Source organism: Vigna umbellata, chromosome 5, assembly GCF_029865625.1.
Source record: "Vigna umbellata cultivar VRB3 chromosome 5, Vumbellata_1.0, whole genome shotgun sequence".
Lineage (NCBI taxonomy): Eukaryota > Viridiplantae > Streptophyta > Magnoliopsida > Fabales > Fabaceae > Vigna > Vigna umbellata.
The window spans coordinates 69,832,438-69,852,408 of NC_142169.1; the positions used below are offsets into that span (position 1 = coordinate 69,832,438).

Here is a 19,971-nt window from a genome sequence, read left to right on the forward strand (position 1 = left end):
ACTGTCGCCAACACCTAGTACGCTATTATAATCAATGTCTCATAGTCTCACTATCATATAACCATAAATTTACAACACTTTAACGATCTTAGAAACTAATGTCGTAGAAACTTAAAACTGATTATAAATTTAAAATTCTTTTGGAAGTTAGAATTCGAAGGAAAATGGATTCCAAAATCTGATGAAATTGATAGTTTGCCATTTTCAGGTTGAAAAAATGAGAGGGGGAAAAGAATAGGAAAGTGATTCCATTGGTTTGTCTGTAATAAAATGGCAGAAAACGATAGGGCAAAGGAGAAGAGAAGAAAGTGGAGAAAATACAAGTGGAGTATAAAAAGATAAAAGAAAGTGAAGAAAAAACAGAGCATCATAGGAAAAGAGGTTAGCAAGTGTCCTACGATTTCCCACCTCACATAGAACATTGGTTTCTTCTCACACATCATTGTAAATACCGAACTAAATCTCTTTACGCGAACCACAAACAAAACCACAGAAACAAAAGTTCAGGACCAAAGGAAGCGTTAGCAGCATCACTCGTTCATTCCAATGGAGAGCTTTGCTCTGCATTCTCTCTCACCATCAACCTCAACCTCCTTCTCTCGCTTCTCCCAACTCCGTCATCGTCCTCGCTCCGTCATCTCCAGATCCCAATTCTCTCACGCCACTCCGTCAGCTCTCCGATCACCCATCATCATCTCCCAACCCTTCTCCTTCCCTTCCAAACCCAAAGCCTTTAAATTCAACCCCTTTTCGAAACCCCATTACCCAATTCAAGCTTCTTCATCGCCTCCTCCACCTTCAAAGTCCTCATCACCAACACCGACACCTCTTCAGGGTGCAAAGCCCTTGCCTTTTGTGATCTCCGTAGGCATAGGCCTCATTGTTCGCTTCTTCGTCCCCAAACCGGTGGAAGTCACCCCCGAGGCCTGGCAACTCCTCTCCATTTTCCTCTCCACCATCGCGGGCCTCGTTCTCAGCCCGCTCCCCGTCGGTGCATGGGCCTTTCTGGGCCTCACGGCAACCGTCGTCACCAAGACTCTCACTTTCTCAGCAGCCTTCGGCGCCTTCACCAATGAGGTGATCTGGCTCATTGTCATTTCCTTCTTCTTTGCTCGTGGATTCGTGAAGACCGGACTCGGAGATAGGATTGCCACCTACTTCGTAAAGTGGATGGGAAAGAGCACTCTGGGCCTCTCTTATGGGCTCACTTTCAGTGAAGTTCTGATTGCTCCTGCAATGCCTAGCACCACCGCCAGGGCTGGTGGGGTTTTCTTGCCCATTATCAAGTCACTCTCACTCTCCGCTGGCAGTGAACCCGACTCTCCCTCGGCTAAGAAACTCGGGGCTTACCTCGTTCAGAACCAATTTCAGGTTTTCCTTTTCTCTTTTGCACGTTCTATCTTATGTATAATTATAATTACGCCTGACATTCTGGTCCCAAAGCTAGTATACACGAAAAAAATAATGCATGGAAGAGTGTGAAATGTTTTTACACAGTCGTTCATTTAAAAAATATCGTGAATGATAAGTCAATTGACTTTGATAATGATTATTTCAAAAGTTACGGCAAACATGATTTCTAATTGATTGGTAGTGTTAATTTATTACAAGAACAGTGTATACCTATTAAAACACTATAATATATCGAAGGAAAAAGACATGCAAGGAGAGGTAGGAGGATTTGTTTTCACCTAATGCCTGATTGATTTTGCTAGATTGGTATACTAGTGTGACAGAAAAATTCGGATATTTGATTGCTTGCGGTCTGCAGAATATCTGGAAATTTATGCGAGAAAAATCACTAGACACAGATTTTATAAGATTTGCAGGGTGTTTTCAAATTGTGAAGCAACTTGTCTGCGTTTATTCTGATGTTACTGAATTTTCTTTATGTGTCCTGTCTCTTCTTACAAATTGTTATCATGTGATGATAAAGTGACTTGTGCATTGCCTCTTTGACCTATGACAGTCTGCTGGTAACTCTAGTGCTCTTTTCCTAACTGCTGCAGCTCAAAATCTGCTGTGTATCAAATTAGCAGAGGAGCTTGGGGTGATAGTTCCAAACCCTTGGGTCACTTGGTTTAAGGCAGCTAGTTTACCCGCACTTGTTTGTCTTCTTCTCACACCATTGATTTTGTACAAGCTCTATCCCCCCGAAATCAAGGACACTCCAGAGGCTCCTGCCCTGGCTGCCAAGAAACTGGAAAGTATGGGCCCTGTCACAAAAAATGAATGGATTATGGTTGTCACAATGCTTCTTGCAGTGTCTTTGTGGATCTTTGGGTATGTCACCTGCCTACTATTATTTCTACACATCTATGTATGTGTATGGATGCATCTTTTTTAACAGATTTCTTAAGTTTGTTGACCTCTTGGGTGGATAACCAGTTTTTTTAATTAGTACTTTCTAATTTTCGTCAATGTTCTGGTCACCAAGTTTATACTCTCTGGCTTATTATGGATGCAATCTTAGGAATTATTTTGTATGCATAACATAAGAACTTATGATAATAATGTGAGTTTTCTCACAAACTCAACTATGCTTACGAGTATTACACCTTCTGTTAATGACTATCCAATAGTCCACTAGTTATACCTGTCTGTGTAGCAATACAAATTGTTGTTTTTCTCACAATTTCTCATCGTTGAATTCTGTACCATCCATGTATTTTTGGTCCTGCAGAGACACTATTGGCATAGCAAGTACTGTAGCTGCAATGATCGGTTTATCAATACTTCTCCTAACAGGAGTTCTTAACTGGAATGACTGCTTGGATGAGAAATCGGCATGGGATACCTTAGCTTGGTTTGCCATTTTGGTCGGTATGGCAAGCCAGTTGACAAACCTTGGAATTGTGAACTGGATGTCTGACTGTGTGGCCAACAACCTTCGGTCGTTCTCTTTGAGCTGGCCAGCCGCACTAGCTGTTCTTCAGGCAGCTTATTTCTTCATCCACTACCTTTTCGCTAGTCAGACTGGACATGTGGGGGCTTTATACTCTGCTTTTCTTGCCATGCATAGGGCAGCCGGTGTTCCTGGCATTCTGGCAGCACTTGCTTTAGGTTACAATACAAATCTTTTTGGTGCAATAACACACTATAGTAGTGGCCAGGCTGCTGTATACTATGGAGGTTTGTCTCCCTCTATAATGTCATCTAATTTCTGCTTTTTCTATTGTTCTTTCCTGCTTAGCTTTGGCATGTGTTTATTCAGTACCCTTCTCTCAGAATACTTACAAGTTTGGTTGTTCAAACACTTTATTTCTGTCTTCTCAATCTTGAGACTGCTGTTTGTTCAATGGTGTAATGGTTGAAAAGAAAAATTACTGTAATTTTTGAAAACCTTCTAAAGGAAACATTGTAGGTGAATATTTTTATTCTTGTTCTGCTGATTCTAGTTGCAATTGGTGACCAAAAGGCTTATTTGTTATGTTGAAGCTTAGCATGGTGGCTGATATGACTGATTACAATTCTTTTTGTTTCAACAGCTGGTTATGTAGACCTTCCGGATATCTTCAAAATGGGGTTCATCATGGCTGTCATTAATGGTATCATCTGGGGAGGTGTTGGTTCTTTGTGGTGGAAATTTTTGGGCTTGTACTGATTTTTCATTTCCATGTAAGTAAATAGCACATTTCCCGGTTTCAGTTGGCCTTTCTTTTTCCCGGCCGAAAGAAAAGGTCCTTCCATTGAGGACAGATGAGCTGAGTCATACATGAAAATTTTCTTTCTGCTTTTTGCGTTACTAGTTTCAATATTATTGTTAGCCTTTCTTTCTTTAGTTTATATACACTCATTAGTAACATAAATACTTATAAAGGTTTTTCAAGGAACCTAAAAGATTTGACACTGCATGATCTTCTTCTGTGGAGTTTTGGTTTAGCACGGTTTCCCGGATTTACCTTTTTCAATGATATTCTTTGTTAAGGAAAGAATATTAAGATTGATTTGAATAGGAGTTGAAATAGACGCCTTCCACATGCCACAGCTGTGTGGTTTGTTTTTTGCAGCTACACCAACGAACGTGGTTTGGTGCGTGTCCTTGTTCCGGATCAACTAAAAAATCATACTGCACTTTTGAAATAACAACTCTAAATTTTTTCTTTAACAAGAGATATTATTAGGAATGAAAAATGAATCGGTTTCTCTGCTACCATGCCCGGTGGAATGGGAATTTTAACTTGTTTTCTTTTCTTTATAATATAAAGTTCAAAAATGAAAATATTTAAAAATTAATTTCTTTATTGTGTTATTTAATAAATGTAAACATATAATAATATTGTAATTTAAATGAATAATTAGAGATGCATAAAATCTTAAAATTAAATTATATTTGTTACTAGAAAGTAAAAATGTTAAATTTGACTTTGGATTATAATTTGTTGTCCATATATGTCGTTAAATAATCAGTGTAAAGTGTTTTAATTCCTTTGCTGTATTGGGAAGTAATGAGCAATGGAATATTATTCTCATACACAACTCGGTCAAAATTTGATGGATACTTGAAAAACTAATATCAATGGTGCGAAGAAAAATAAATTAGAGTATGAATATTGTTAATCAAGACTATGAAAGAAACGAACTTCCTGACCTTTTTGTGTTCTAAAAATTGTTTATTCTGCAATAGTCTTCAATCTGAGCACGTACCATAGCGCTCCTTGATTTTCAAGCCAAAGGCATGTGTGAATAAAGCACGAGGGATATAGGACTTGTTAAATATGAGACAAGTTCAAAAGAAATCTGAACAGCAGAAACCTTAATCTGAGTGTTACATATTTTACAGTTCTTATTCTTAAACTATTGTCTCTTATTCTATAACAGATTTAGAGAGTAAGCAATGTACATTACATGAGTGGAAAGGGTAACACGAAGTGTGATATACATGGGAACTTTCCGCTACATGTATACATTTTACTTTATTTGAGCAAAAAACTAGATCAAAATATTACACATGTCTTTGTCCCACACCTTTAAGAGCTGGATTTGGCTCGCTTCACTGGAGCTTGAAGGGACTTTAGATAAGCATCATCCCTTCTGTCAATTCCATCAAACAGATAGCTAAAGGGTGACATTTTTATATATCTCCCAGTTCCAGGAGCAACCTTCAGTTCATTATTTTCCCAGACAACTCTTCCTCCTGCAATAGTCACTTCAATTTTCCCCTGAAAAAAGAAGAACTTTTTAATATTGATATTACAAAATCCGGCTTCAATCATTGCACTATATATATGTTGAATGGAGCTGTAGGTCACTGACAAGGAAAAAAGAACATGGCATGAACTGTAGTGAGACTCAGCCTAGAGGTCGATGGATAGAGAAAGAACTTAATAGATATGGATCAAAAATCCATATTAAACCAAAAGAAGGAGATTTGTGTTGTACTCTTGCAGTCACCAAGTAATTGAAAAATTCCAATCCTCTTTGATGGATGATAATATAGTTAAACGAGTACCTTTCCTCTGCTTCCTTCAAAGACATTTGTGTCCAGTCTGGAATGGTGGGACTTTGCAGTTATCTCAAAGCTTGAATTTGGATTGAGGATGATAATATCTGCATCGGATCCTGGAAGAATAGCTCCTTTTCTTGGATATATATTGAAGATTCTAGCACTAAAATGATTGCAGAAATAATAAAAAGAGTTAGACTTTTGGCATCTTCATTAAATAAAATATATCATTCATTAAAATAACTAAATACTCTGAATTCTCCTTGTTGTATAAGAACTGATGCTAATTTTTACTTTGATTAACAGAAAATATACCATTCAGTGCTCGTCAACCGGACATAGTCCATGGCAGATATTTGACCAGATTCCTGTGAGATATTTAACAATAAATTCTTGTTAGAATGTTAACCTCTCCTCTATTTCATCCCAATCTAAAAAGAAACGGAAGGCTACGCTGATAATTTATTATCTTACCACCATGGTATCCCATACCACATGCATCCTTTCTTCAATACCTACAAAAAATATCATTTTGCAAAGCACACCATTAAGGAAATATCACAAAATCAACTGGGATGTTTTAGGCCAGAAATATCTAGGGTCATCCATCGTTTGATTACCATTTACACCATTAGGGATTTTCCTGAAGTCATCAATTCCAAGAGCTTTCTGGGTGGAATTAAAGGCACAATGATCAGTGCCTACCAGCTGCAAAGTTGTAAAAGGTACCCTTGGTTAAATAATCAGTCCAGGAAAAGAATTAACCGACCTCAAGGTATTAGATAATACAGAGTTCTGAAACAGTGAAGAGTTCAGAGTGTACATTTCATGGTTGAGACTATCCTAATTACTTTCTCAAATTCAAACTTTTACTGGTTAGTGAACCTTAGCCTAAATCATAATGTGAAACCTGCAATATTCCTGTTGAAAGGGCGGCTTGAAGGGCCTTATCATGTCCTCGCTTTCTAATAGGGGGACTCATCACGTACCTGAAACACAAGAACGAGTACAGCTTATGTTCTTAAAACTGAAAACAACAAAAGAATGCAACAAAAAACGGAGGAACAAGTACAGGCACTTACTTTGCAGCAGTCTCAAAGTCAGGATGCCAAAGCCAAGATTCATCAAGGACTAACCCAGAGGCAACAGGCTCTCCAATTACCCTTTGTCCTGCAGCATGAAAGCAGTTAGTGGAACAAAAATGACGGTGGAAAAAACTTTTAACAACCAAACAAGAAAGGTAAATCACTAAAATCAGTGATCAATAAAAATAAAAAAGTCACTGCTACGAATCCCACACTAAGAATAGAAAACTGAATGTGATACAATTGGGCTTGCACTGAGAGTTGGTCAATGAGAAGGACTTCAATAACTTAGATTGAAATGTACCAATAAGGGGTCTTTTTGTTTAAAAAAGTACAAGCAGACAAAAAAACAAAAAAACTGCATTTTTTATGGAGGCCATGTTTTTTTTTCTACCTATCTTTTTTTACAAACACTTTTAAGCATAAACTCTTAAAGAGGTGGCAATGTTATGAATCTTGCATATATTAGAATAGAAAGCTTAACGTGATGTTTAAGTTTTGAGGCACTCTTACATAACGGATGTTGGACTCTCTTTATGTACTTAAATAAAAATAGCTACAATTGAAGCACATGAATCAGACTTATAGGTACCCAGACTTTACAAGAGAACTCCAAGACATATTCTTGGATGTTTATTAAGAAACCAAACAGCACTATTCTACCAATGTGATAATAACATGAACAACCATGTACAATTTTCAAGGTCTTTCGAGAGGACCTGTCTCGCCTAACTTCTCCCTTTACAAAATACTCCAAAACTGCCTGCTCACCTCCTAATAAGACTATTTATGATAGTCTATTACAGTTATGTAATTGCAAATGTACTAACTACCTTCTTTTTTCCTTCTTTTGTAAACTGTATCAAATCTATCACAGACTAAAATAAAGGGATCCAGAATCCATTTCACTTTTTTAATGTGTTGGTTTGGTGTACTCAGGTTCGGAAAGATAAGTAAAAACAAAATAAATGTGAAGAAGTTCATATAAACTTGAAAGTGAGGATAAAGCATGATCCATTTTCATGACCACAAAAAAAATAGTTTCGGCCATTAAAGGTGCTTTAGTTCATCGTGAAGAGATGGAAAAGGAAAAACACAAGGGGGCATGAAAAGAGAACAAGTCCACATGATACAATTTTAAAAAGACCATGAAGAGTAATAGTGTTCCACTTCTATTAGTCATCTGATTGCTGGAGGCAACTTCTTTCTAGCATGGCCTAACAACTTCAAGTTTAAAATCTCATTAAATTTAAGCAATTTTAGTCCCCTTAGTTTCTACTTTCATAACAAAGCAAGTACAACATTACAGTGTAGGACGAAAGTGGAATTATAAACTGTTCTCAGGTAAGCTATTTGTAAATTCAAGTACAATTCTATTTTTTGCATTATTTTTAAATCTAATAGAACATCGTTGTTCAAAAAGTTAATGGTTTTTCTGCAAAAGGATTTTTTTGTTTGTCTTGTTAATTGTCTACTTTCTCTTGAATGAACCATGCACTGTGACTGGAACAGATTAATGGAAATTTTGCATGACTTTACTAGGATTAAAATTAAGAACCTGATTTACGGGCCCGGGCAATTTCTTCCATTGCATCAATGCTCATTACATGAACCACATATAAAGGAGTGTTCACAAAATCAGCTAAGCGAATAGCTCGAGCAGTTGCCTCTCCTTCCAACTACATAGGTATATCAAAGTCAAAATAGGAAAGGATATCAAAGACATATATTTAGACATTACAAGAATCGCACTATACATTGAAACATGTCAGTATGATACAAGCAAGCAAACTTTTAATAACCGAAGCTAAAAACAGTGAATATGGCTCAGGTACATGTGCTATGCAGGAAGCATACCAAGATGAAAAAGGAAATTTTAGACACGAAGAGTGAAAATCATTTTAGCATAGGCAATAGGTTGGTAAGATGACCAGGAAGATGAAAAGAAATCATAGATGCCAATATTTTCATTCTACCATGCTGTTATAAAAGAACAAATATGAGGATTTACCACTGCAGGCCTTGAAAGAGCATGCCCCTCAGGACCAGTTATTCCAAGTTCTATCATTTTTTTCTGACCTTCGTACACAGCATCTCCATTTTCTGCATGGACCATAGCTAAGGCTCCAAGAGACTTGCACTTTTTAAATCCCTCCAGAAGAAGCTCATCACTGATCATAAGAGCTCCTTTGTACGCCAAGAAAAACTTAAAAGAGTTGATACCTACAATTACAAACCACAGATGCACTACTTGAAGTAAATTCTTCAACACTTAACCAAAGGGTTTTTGCCACCACATAATCAGGCAAAATATCAAAATGCAACGAGGAAACGAACTATGACCTTTCTCCTTGACCATGAGTTCCATTTCTCTTGACACAGTTTCATCCCATTTGGTAACAGCCATATGAAAACCATAATCCATGCAAGCTTTCTTCGCTTTCTTTTCATAGGCTTCAAAACCAGCAGTTAAACTTCCTTTATGTGGTATAACAAAGTCAATGTGCATTGTTGTCCCACCAGCTAATGCTGCAGCCTGACCACTGAAGAAGTCATCAACAGTTACCGTATCCATAAACTCAAACTCTAGGTGGGTGTGAGGGTCAATTCCCCCTGCCAATTAACAAAAAGATACATTCCTGGAATCTCAGGTATAAGATAACAACAGCAATAATAGCAGTAATAGTAGTAATAAAAGTAAAAGTGAAGGGCATGAGTAGGAATTCCACCAATTGGAAAGAGGGGAGGAAGTTCTTAACTTAATAGAGCTAACTACCATGCATTGAATTCCAACTTCCTAGGGTATGAGCACGAGCACCACCCAATAGTGCATAAAGTACCGAACTCAAGACCAAAATATTGTTTTATACAACACTTTAAAGTAGATGCAAGAAGACTAGCTAGACATATTGTATTGTACCTTTCCCAGAACTTATGTCTACAGACCCTTCATATCTATCATATTCATTCTAGCAGGAGCTGACTTCTTTACCTTAGTGTAGACACTAAATCACTAGGGGCGAATTATAGTGTAGGTTTTAGATCGAAAGTTTAAGGACCAACCGGGCATGACAAACTTGCCAGTGGCATCTATCACAGTCACCTCATCTCCAACCTGCCAGTGGAATCAATCACACATTGGAAAACAGAAAATAACAGAAACACAAGGTGCTAGTAGAGGTTTAACACTCGACAAAGAAAAGCAGAAACGTTAAGTAGAATGAGAAAATATACCGTAACAGTGGGTTTGATGGCAACGATGATGCCATCTTCGATATAAACATCCGCAACCTGTTGGTGGTGAGCATTGACAACGGTACCTCCCTTGATCAAGAGCTTCGATGACGGAGCTCCAGCTCCAGCATCACAAAACTGAATCAACGAATCATTAAAAAACGAAAACGAAAATCTCGACCGGTTCAGTGCTACAGTAATAAAGACACCCAAGAAGTAATTACGCAAATAATTGAATTGGTAAACGTTGAAAAATGTAGAACGAAAAGAGTGAAAGTCAACAGAGAAGAGAGACCTGGTTAGATTGTGAAATCGAAGAAGAAAGGGCGATGAAGAAGGTCAGAGTAAGAGAGAGGAGACGAAGGAGTTGAGACGTGAATCTCATGGCTATGGGGATTACTCTGTTGAATCAAACGCTTCTTCCTCCATTCCTTCGACCTCATCTTCATTTGTATTTCAGAAAACGGCTGCGTCGCTGTCTCAGCCAACAACAACGTGGGTCACTGCTCAGTTGCCACGTCGATTCTCTTTCATTTCGTATATAGCTTCAAGTTGGTCCAAAAGTTTCTAATTAAAACTACTCCGATCTCCATTTTAGTATTTGATAACATCATCTTCATAGAATTAATTAGCTTACATGAGATGTTAGATCAGTTATGGGCTCTTATTTTCTCATCTTTAGGAAACGCGATTTAAATTCTCACGATAAGAGATAAATGTGAAGTTCCAAGGTGAAAAATAAAAAATAAACTTTACTATAATTAATATTTTAATTTTGACCTTTTCAGAATCTAACCATATAATTTTATTAAATAGATTTTATTTATTTTTTAATGATTTCCCTCTTTCAACAATTATAAAAATTGATTGAAAACAAGATACCCCAAATGAGATTCAGTCATTTATATCATACTATATTTTTGGAGTTACACTTGAGAAAATGTTATGTACCAAAATATTGTTCTCATTAATCTACTAGGTTGATATTTAATAATTTTAAAAAAAAATTGTGTAATTTACAAATTAAAAACAGAGGAAGAAGTATATAAAACTGATAGAAAAAGAGTTCTCTAGAAAATAATTTTTATTCCTACTAAACTAAGCTTTCATCACAGAAATAAAAATAAATAAAGTAAATACAAAGTGACAATAGTTACTTGCCTTTTCATGGACTGAAACAACAAAATATATGACTGTGATTCAACGTTTCCACTTTTCATGGGTCATTTTTTTATCATATTATTTTTAAAATTACTATTTATGTAGAGATCAGTTCTCCAATTAACCTGTACTAGAATAATTCCAAACCCTGACATTTTTTCCTATAACTGTTAGTTCATCTTTTATCATACAATTACAAACATCTTACTATTTTAACATAATCATCATGACTCATTGGAGAAACTGAATGCTTTTCATTTATAGAAAATAATGATTTGATTCCTTAATAATTGGAAATAATAATGTTGTAATTTGCATAAATATGTAACCAGTGGATGGAGAAGCATATTTATTTGTCCTACTTTTACTCCAATGACAGAGATTTTTGAAGGTTGATAATTTTAGCATAAGAGCATCTTCAAACCCTCACCTTATATTTTGAAAAGGTATTTAGAAGTATGAGCTCAGTTTTCCAGGTCCCTCCCTCGCTCGCCATGGAACAAAAGGTAGAGCTTTTTGTTCATAACATCTGTTTTGTTTCTGCAAATTTGCATGCAAGAGAAATGAAAGAATAACAAAGAAATATTGTTATGCAGAACACAACCGTGATGTCCGTGCCTCAATTTGGAGGGTGGGATCAAAATGAAGGAGCTTATGACTATTCAATGGTGTTCAACCAAGCTCGAGCAACCAAAAAACGTCAAAAGACTAATATAACTCAAATTAAATCTATAAATCTTGAGAATGAAGAAGCCTTTTCCAGTAGCAGTAATTCTAGACATCATCATCATCATCGTCGTCGTCATTTTCATTTTCATCATTTACATAGTCATGGTCAGCGTCATGAAGTCATGGTGAAACTATTTTCTTTTTTCAAATGTGGATTTTCAAATGCTACACTCGTTTTGGTGTTTATTTTTGTGATGAGATTTTCAATAACAGCAGAACATTGACATGAGATTGTTGGTTTTTGTGATGCAGGGGAAAAGTCGTATGCTAGCCTGCATAAATTGTTGTACTAAGCCATGATCTGCGCTGAGAAGTATAATGTGCTGTTAAAGAACATGAAATTTATGAGTTGTAAAGTTTGTATGTAGATGAGATGAGTTCAATATAGTGACATGATCAACGTTCTAAGTCTGCTATGTATTGTACAGTATCTTATTAAAGCAAAAGATAAACCTATAATGTTTTGCTGTATGTTCCTGTTTTACCATCTGATCCTTAAAATAATTTATGGTCTGTTTTAATTTGTAGACGTAAAAGAAGAGAAAAAATTAAAAATTCATGACCGATAATTATTAAATTTACATAAGAGTACAAATTTACAAAAGAAATAACACATAATGCATTATGAAAATATAATATATTGTTTTATAATGTAATCAATTATATCTTGATATAATTCTAAACTTCAGATAAAAAAACAAGACATAATTTACATATTTTTATTATTATAATAAAATAAATAAAAGTTATATATAAAATTGCTACTTCCAAAATAAAGATGCGTAAATAAGATTTGTGTGAAGGGAAATGGGAATGGATTTTGTTTGAATGTTTAAAATGCTCTGTCTCTCTCTGTTTGAAAGAGTTTCTTGAATCTGTTTTGTCAGGACATACTTATTCATTAGGTGTTACATATTTCTTAATCATTAATTAGGAGTTAAAGAGGAAATTGATCTATCATGGTGCCAAAGAATTTGATGAATTAAACAATACATTGTGAATGCATGGGGAGAAAGCTATCCAAAGCATTCAATGTTTCTTATGAATTACTATTATGTTAGTTTTTAATTCGATTCATGAATTTTGAACATGTTTTTAATGTTTCTGTTAAAAACATATGTCGAAACTATATTCTAGATTTGGTCTTCGAAAACCGAATTATAGTAAAAACATGCTATCTCTTAAGATAAAAGCTACATTGTATTATTATTTTGGAAAAACAAAATGTAAAACTGTGCTATCTATGTAAAAAGTTCAAACTATGTTGTATTTAAGAGAGTAAGAATATAAATTTTTCTTCCCCAAATAAAATTTAAATGAAATTTGTAGTTTTCGTGAAATATTAAGTTTTGTTTTGTATTTGCCCTTTATTAAATGATCATGATGGTATGTATGAGATAGAATCTATGGGAAGAAAGACCGAAATGAAAGATGTACATTACTGTTAATGGTGAAGAAGGTTTGAAACTGGAACAAGACTCTCAGAATAGGTGAAGGGAACATAGAAAAACTCGTCTCTATGAGAAGGGAGTTTCTTGAGTTGCTTACTCAGAGGATTGAAGAGAGCCAAAACAGTTTCAACTGTTCTCAAATCGTTCTCCTGTCCAGACAACTCTTCCCGGCACACAATTTCATCTCCCCAAAGGCTTAAAGGATACACAATCCTCGAAAATGGCCCCACACTGTACATCTTCACCCAACTCTCCGCAGAAACATCGCATGTATTATTATCATAATGACCATGAAAATCTTCCAACACCCACAAATCAAACGAACAAGACTCAAAGGCCCCAACAATGTAGTGCCGAAACATGGCAAGTTTATCGTTGCAAACCGCAAGAACGTTGTTGTTGTGGGGATGAGAGGGCGAATGTGGAATCGGAGGGCCATTCACCAAAGTAAACAAATCCCTGCCGACGTCAAATGACACCACAAATTCAGAATCGGTGTTAGAAGCAGAAGTCATGGTGGCAAGCCAAAATATAGTTCCAGTGATGGCCACGGAACTAGAGACGATACACAAAGGTTGTAACTTGGCGGCGTCGATTTCCCTCCAGGAGCCGGAGGCTAACGAATAGACCTCGACCCGATCAACCCTAACGTTGTCGAGAACGACCACCTGGTCGTCCGGGGCGAAGACGCACATGGAGATTCGGACGATCTTGTAATCGTCGGCGAGGGGGCTGAACCCGAATCCGACGTAGTTGAAGGCCAAAAGGTTTGCGATGGGAACCTGTCTGATTTGACGGGTGGCCGGGTTGAGGATGGAGAGGGCGGTGTTGTGGCGGAGGCAGAGGAGGCCGTTGCAGGATGCGAGGATCTTGGCGGTGGGGGAAACGATGTGGGAGAGATGGGATTCGTGGATGAGGTCGTGGTGGGGTCCGATGATGCAGGTGGAGAAGGGTTCGGGTCGCGGCTGTCGATGGATGCGTTGGAGGAGGAGAAGGGCGTTGTTGGCGGCGGAGTGTTCCAGCTGCTGTTTGGTGAAGAAAGGGCTTCTTTCTAAGATCTTTAACCACCCTTTTGAGACGCATTTGAATCTGATTAGGGATTTCACCGGAACCCTCTTCAGAATGTTTATCATAACATCTAATGGCAGAAACTCCTTCTCCATTTCAGATCTCTGCATTCTTCTCCTTCCCCAATTCAAAACGATGCTCTCGCCATTTCCATGCTTTCGATTCTCTTTCGTTTTCTGCACTTTCTACAACGTCTAACTTCACAACCTAAGGCCTAAAACAATAATTTTTTCATTCCCTTCTTATAAATAAAAAAGGAAAATGACACTTGAACAACTATTTTGACAACATTTAGACACGCGTACACGTGTCAAAATCTGAGTGGTCCATTTCATTTAATTTTTCCAACTGGACCACTCAGATTTTGACACGTGTGCGCGTGTCTAAATGTTGTCAAAAATGATTGTTCAAGTATCATTTTCCAATAAAAATAAAATATTTAGGATATGTTTATTATTTTTATTATATATTTTTGTTTTACATTTTGAAAAAAATGGATTTGAGTGAACGTGAGGAAAAAGAAATTTAAAAGTGAAATTGTTTGTTTGAATTAGATGAAAAATTATGAAAAGAAAAATGAGACAAAATTTTATAAAAGATATGATAAGTTTGATAAATTAAAAAAAAAAACTATTTTAAGTGATAAAAATAAAAATATATCATTGTATCTTTAAATATAAAAATAATTATAAAAAATGTAATTGATATAAATGATGTTAAAATAAAATATGAGATATAATTAATGAAATTATACTCATCCATAACATTCGAGATCATTGCATGGAGCAGAGAATCTCCATTGTTCACCGTGTCTTTAGGAATAAAACCACACGCCATGCATAATAAAAAAAAGTGAAAAACCATTAAGGTTGAAATGGTAAATATCATAATGAGTTTGCAATTCTTTGCAAATCGTTTGAGGGTGTTACTCCCTCCACCACCACACCTTACTTCCTGTACCTCCCAATTCCTTTTTTGCCCTTCATTAATATTTAAACAGATATAAATTAAACGGATATCAACATCCGTATCCGTTAAATGACAAACGGATCTCAATAGATGTATACACGGATGTTGACATCCGTCGTCCATTTATTTGTCATTTTATAAATAGACTTTGGATGACTAGGAAATATTTTGTTGGGTGTTAGAGATATGGGTTTAAGGTACAATGCTGATCCACAGAAGCATCAAGCAGTAATGATGACAAGTGCGAATCAAACAGTTTTCTATAGGTGCTGCATTGATGCATATCACGATACTTTCTATGCTTATTCCAACTGTCAATTCTACAGAGAATGTAACATCAATGCCATAGTTGATTTCATCTTTTGCAGTTGTGATCCAAAACTGTTATATTAGGCCAAAGTTACCAATGACAGCGCGATCTTCCTCAGATGGTAGCGCGGTAGTCGGGGAAACAAATGATCCTCCACTTGAAACTGCAAGTCACCGTGAAACCAGTCCATCCAAGCAGAACAACTGACATCAAGAGTATCATTCACTCTGCTCTCACACCATGGACCATCCCACAACCTACATTTCCTCCTCCGAACTCCGCAAACACAACTTGCGCAACGACGCGTGGATCTTAATCCATGGCAAAATCTATGACGTCTCCTCCTGGCTCCACCGCCATCCCGACGGTGCCCTCCCGCTTCTCACCGTTGTCGGCACAGACGCCACTAACGCCTTCCTCGCCTTCCACCCGCCCTCCGCCGCCGCCGCCCTTCTCCCTGCATTCTCCACTGGCCTCCTCCTCTCTGACTACGCCGTCTCTGTCGCCTCCTCCGACTCTAGAAGCTCCGCTCCAAGCTCTCCGAACTCAACCTCTTCGAACACAAGGGGCCACACCACCCTCATCTTGCTCTCCCTCATCCTCACTCTCCTCCCTCTCTACGTCCGCGGCGTCGTCTTCTGTGTCATTCACTGCGTCTGTGAAGGTGGGTGACGGAAATGGAAAAGAGAAGAAATGGGAGGTGGTGGGTGTGAGGGTGAGTGAGGAAAATGGAAAAGAAAAGGAGAAGAGGGGAGGGGAGGTGGTGGGTGACGGGAGGTGGTGGGTAACGGAAATGGAAAAGAGAAAGAGAAGAGAGAGGGGGGTGTGGTGTGTGCTGGAATGAGGGTATAGAATTAGGGTTTTTAATTAAAAATATAAAAAGTTAATTTAAGGATAATTTTGGAAAAAAAGTAAATTGAGGAGGTGCTGGAAGAAGGCAGTGGTGGTGGAGGGAGTAACACCCATCGTTTGATACTAACGAAAGACTCACTGTTTCATCCTCGACTCCACCAATCAACGTAAAACAAATATAGGCTAAAAGCAATACTAGGAAATAGGAAATATACTTCCGGTTAATTAAGTAAAAAAGAGAGTTAAAAGTTGTGAAATTTAATTGTTTGATATCAAGTTTTTTACTACTTTTATTTGTTTTAATTATTACATTCTTTCTATTGAATTGAATATCAAAATAAGATAAAGTTTTTTATAAAACTATTGAATATTGAAGATTTTGAAAATTTTAAATTAAAATGACATCGACTATGACTATGGGATCTTGAAGAACAAGGATTGGGGATGATAGAAATATAAGGTTAAAACTATCATCAGTAAATTACTAAAAGTTATTAGAAATTGAATAATTAAAACTTACACTCTAGTACACATACTACGCTTCCTATCAATAAGAGTTGAAAATTATAATCATTCAATAAAAAATGTTCATGAATAAAAATATTATTTTAATGGTCCACTAAGTTATTTGAAATTGAAGAAAAATTACTTCTAAGATTCCTTTTAATGATATTCTTTTTATTCCTAAAACTCTCCACTCTTCTTTTATTTGTATTTTATACTAAATTGTTTGATTATGCTTGAATCATGTATTTCTAAAATCCAACTTAACATAAAAGACCTCCTTCCAAGGACCCCTTCTTTCACCTTCATAACTATGTGTATTGACGAAAAGAAACTAAAATCTCACCATCATGGTTATTATCCTCCTTTTTCTTTCGGAGTCGATATATAGATCCATCTTGAATTTCAGTTATCCCGAATGTCTCCATGCGAAGCAATCTTGCAGGTCTTACAATGGCTCTCAAATTGAATACTGAATGCATGAAAGAACAAAGGTGAATGGGGTCGAAGGAGGATTAATACTGTCATTCATGAACGGGATTTTCTTCTATAATCAATCCAAACCCTGGTTTTTCTAAACAAAAATAAAGGGTTCAGAATTATAGCCTTTTAATCTTCTTACACCAAGACGCGACTTTCTAAAATATTATTTTACTACGAGATGAATGTACATGACCCCCCTTTAATTTATTTTTTATTTAATGCATCTATAAACTCTTTAAATACTAAATTATAAAAAACAAATTTTGAATAATCAATTGTATAACAATTGTTATCCTTGCGGGTGATAGACAATGCTCTGCCCATTGTGCCCATTTGGTACAAAAGTGAAATTATTCAGAACACACCGGGATATGAACATACATCAATGTTATTCATAGGCAATACAAATAATCACAGTATTGGAATCATTCATACAGAGTGTACAATATATAACTTCGCCATTCTAATTTTAATTTTCCCATACAAGTATCCAAACAAAGATAGCAACTACCCGCACATAGATATCACTAGTGATGGAAGCGAGTTCTGTTCATCATCGTGATGAATTCCTCTGGACTAACCTCTCGATCCTCTGCACGTGTTGAGGGAAAGAAAATACATCTCAAAATCATGAGAAGCAGTTATATAGACAAATGGTAAAGCAAGAGAAAATTATGCCAAGTGATAAAATACGAGTAATTTTTCTCAGTAAATCTAGCATTCAAGTTAGAGACCTCTCATCATCTTAATTAATTCCATTTTAATCTTTTTAGCAACAGTATTTTCTGTTTAATGTCTTTGAGCACAGACAGCTGTCAATTAGAAGATCAAAGTAATGATAATAGTATTGCATATGCACAACATTATGTCAGCATAATCTAAAGCTCATGAATCAATACAAATTCACAATATGACAAGTTTTCTTGTAAAATTAGAAAGTTGACCAGGATATGATCGGTATCACTTACTATCTTGATCTGCTTCATCAACCATCTCTTGAATCTCTCTGTCAGTGAAATTTTGACCCAGCTCTTTGGCAATACGCTTGATGTCTGATGCAGATATCTTTCCCTGAATAGACCACGATTAATTAGAATCAACATGTAAAAATTATGTATAATACAGCAGTGCAGAAATTTACATTTTTATCATGATCAATAATATGGAAAGCTTTCATGAGCTCCTCCTTAGTATCCCTTTCTCCTATTTTGGCAGTCATCATGTACTCAAATTCATCATAATCAATCGCTCCACTTCCATCCTTATCTACATCTGCTATCATTTGATTAATTTGCTGAAATGACACGGCAGGTTATCAATCAGAAATGCAAACAGAACTCTAACAAACGGCATATCATCTGGAAATACCACTGAAACGCTAACTTCTAGATTTCATTACAACAGATCGACTCCCTAACACTCAATAAGAGAAAGAACGGATGGTTCCCATCCTCATGACAATCGGGTATTCTCAGAGGAAATAATGCAAAACATGCAAGATTCAATTCAATCAGAAGAAAATCAAATGGTTACTGTACAATACCTCTTCAGTCATCTCAAATCCAAGAGCCCTGCCAAGATAAGATGTCATTCGCAACATCACAGCCAAATAATAGGACAATAATTTTAAGACTATGAACAAGAACAGTACCTCATGGCAACATTCAGCTCCTTGGCATCAATAGTACCTAAAAATCATCAAAATAATAGCATTAATAAAAAAATAAGAAAATTGGACCATAGTGTTATTTTGATGCCAAGCTGAAGTGTAGATACAAAACCTGAGCCATCGGTATCAAATAACTCAAAGGCTTCCCTAATTTCTTGCTTCTTCTGCGTTGTCAAATTATGGCGTCCTCTTTGTTTATTGTTGTACCTCCTAGATTCCCCTCTGTATAAAGAAGACTGATACGGGAATTGTACAAGTTAATGGTTCATTCAACATAATTTTTTTAAAAATCATTTTTTGCTCTGAACCCTAGATTTGATACAAGAAACAAAAAGAAGCTACTGACTTATGCGTATTATATATCAGAAAAGAAGAGAAAAAATTGTAAAAGAATAGTAGAACTAATGATGAATGATCTACTGTATTGGTTTCAGTGAGTAAAGATGGGAGATCGTACCATGGTTGTCTGAGACAGGGCACCAAAACGACCAAAATTGAAACAGCTTCGCAGAATCTCCCTTTCCCCGCTTTTTGATAATTCAACAACGTTTCCTCTGCACACGGTTGGAAAGACTGCACCCTCAAATTTCTTTCGGATCTTCCTTTTTTTTTTTTCTCAATCAAATTAAAAAGATCGGGCTTTTGGTGTTCCTCACTTATTATTAGATACTACTTTATGCACTCCTATATTTTGTCCATACACCTCTCTATTATAATATAACCATAGAAATAATTTTTTAGAATCTTTACATTTTTTAAAATATAATTAAATACACATTAAAAAATTGATCACACATTTTAGAAGTATTTTAAAAATTGTGTTTCAAAATTTTTAACAATTCTAAACTTATAATTTACTACATCATATATATATATAGTGTTACTTTGCATGTTTATTTAATTAATAAACAGTTGTGTCTGCTCACAAGATTTGTTGATAGCCAAAGCAATTTATTCTGAAGGTGAATGACCCACACAATATGTATTTTGTATCTAGATGTATTTATTAT

The 19,971-nt window shown here is 36.2% G+C and overlaps 5 protein-coding genes across 9 annotated transcripts; 2 read left to right on the forward strand and 3 right to left on the reverse strand.

The window, feature by feature from the left end:
- The first annotated feature begins 379 nt into the window (after positions 1-379).
- Positions 380-3,745, forward strand: LOC124846543 (dicarboxylate transporter 2.1, chloroplastic-like). The gene is made up of 4 exons (XM_047323819.2): positions 380-1,371; positions 1,970-2,283; positions 2,684-3,132; positions 3,489-3,745. Exons 1-4 carry the CDS (start codon positions 547-549, stop codon positions 3,602-3,604), a joined length of 1,704 nt encoding a protein of 567 aa, XP_047179775.1. The 5' UTR covers positions 380-546; the 3' UTR covers positions 3,605-3,745.
- Positions 3,746-4,728: 983 nt separating this feature from the next.
- LOC124846542 (dihydropyrimidinase-like) lies at positions 4,729-10,310 on the reverse strand. Its single transcript, XM_047323818.2, has 13 exons — positions 10,061-10,310; positions 9,766-9,903; positions 9,595-9,646; positions 8,875-9,144; positions 8,543-8,754; positions 8,090-8,210; positions 6,529-6,616; positions 6,357-6,435; positions 6,067-6,154; positions 5,921-5,961; positions 5,762-5,814; positions 5,453-5,609; positions 4,729-5,162 (listed from the first exon to the last, which is right to left on the reverse strand). Exons 1-13 carry the CDS (start codon positions 10,148-10,150, stop codon positions 4,971-4,973), a joined length of 1,581 nt encoding a protein of 526 aa, XP_047179774.1. The 5' UTR covers positions 10,151-10,310; the 3' UTR covers positions 4,729-4,970.
- Positions 10,311-11,301: 991 nt separating this feature from the next.
- Positions 11,302-13,085, forward strand: LOC148198852 (uncharacterized). Its single transcript, XM_088115507.1, has 3 exons — positions 11,302-11,432; positions 11,523-11,780; positions 11,908-13,085. The coding sequence occupies exons 1-3, from the start codon at positions 11,385-11,387 to the stop codon at positions 11,953-11,955; spliced, it is 354 nt and encodes a 117-aa protein (XP_087971633.1). The 5' UTR covers positions 11,302-11,384; the 3' UTR covers positions 11,956-13,085.
- Positions 11,717-14,381, reverse strand: LOC124846544 (putative F-box protein At1g32420). Of its 5 annotated transcripts, none has more exons than XM_088115504.1 (2): positions 13,204-14,381; positions 11,717-11,956 (listed from the first exon to the last, which is right to left on the reverse strand). In XM_088115504.1, exons 1-2 carry the CDS (start codon positions 14,282-14,284, stop codon positions 11,859-11,861), a joined length of 1,179 nt encoding a protein of 392 aa, XP_087971630.1. In that variant the 5' UTR covers positions 14,285-14,381; the 3' UTR covers positions 11,717-11,858. The 5 variants fall into 5 exon arrangements, with proteins under 5 accessions (XP_087971630.1, XP_087971631.1, XP_087971632.1 ...); XM_088115505.1 differs by having other exon boundaries at positions 11,787-11,978; XM_088115506.1 differs by having other exon boundaries at positions 11,798-11,961.
- A 3,283-nt stretch (positions 14,382-17,664) lies between these two features.
- LOC124846545 (putative calcium-binding protein CML13) lies at positions 17,665-19,578 on the reverse strand. Its single transcript, XM_047323822.2, has 7 exons — positions 19,419-19,578; positions 19,074-19,197; positions 18,944-18,980; positions 18,836-18,863; positions 18,434-18,586; positions 18,261-18,363; positions 17,665-17,884 (listed from the first exon to the last, which is right to left on the reverse strand). Exons 1-7 carry the CDS (start codon positions 19,419-19,421, stop codon positions 17,820-17,822), a joined length of 513 nt encoding a protein of 170 aa, XP_047179778.1. The 5' UTR covers positions 19,422-19,578; the 3' UTR covers positions 17,665-17,819.
- Between the last annotated feature and the right edge of the window lie 393 nt (positions 19,579-19,971).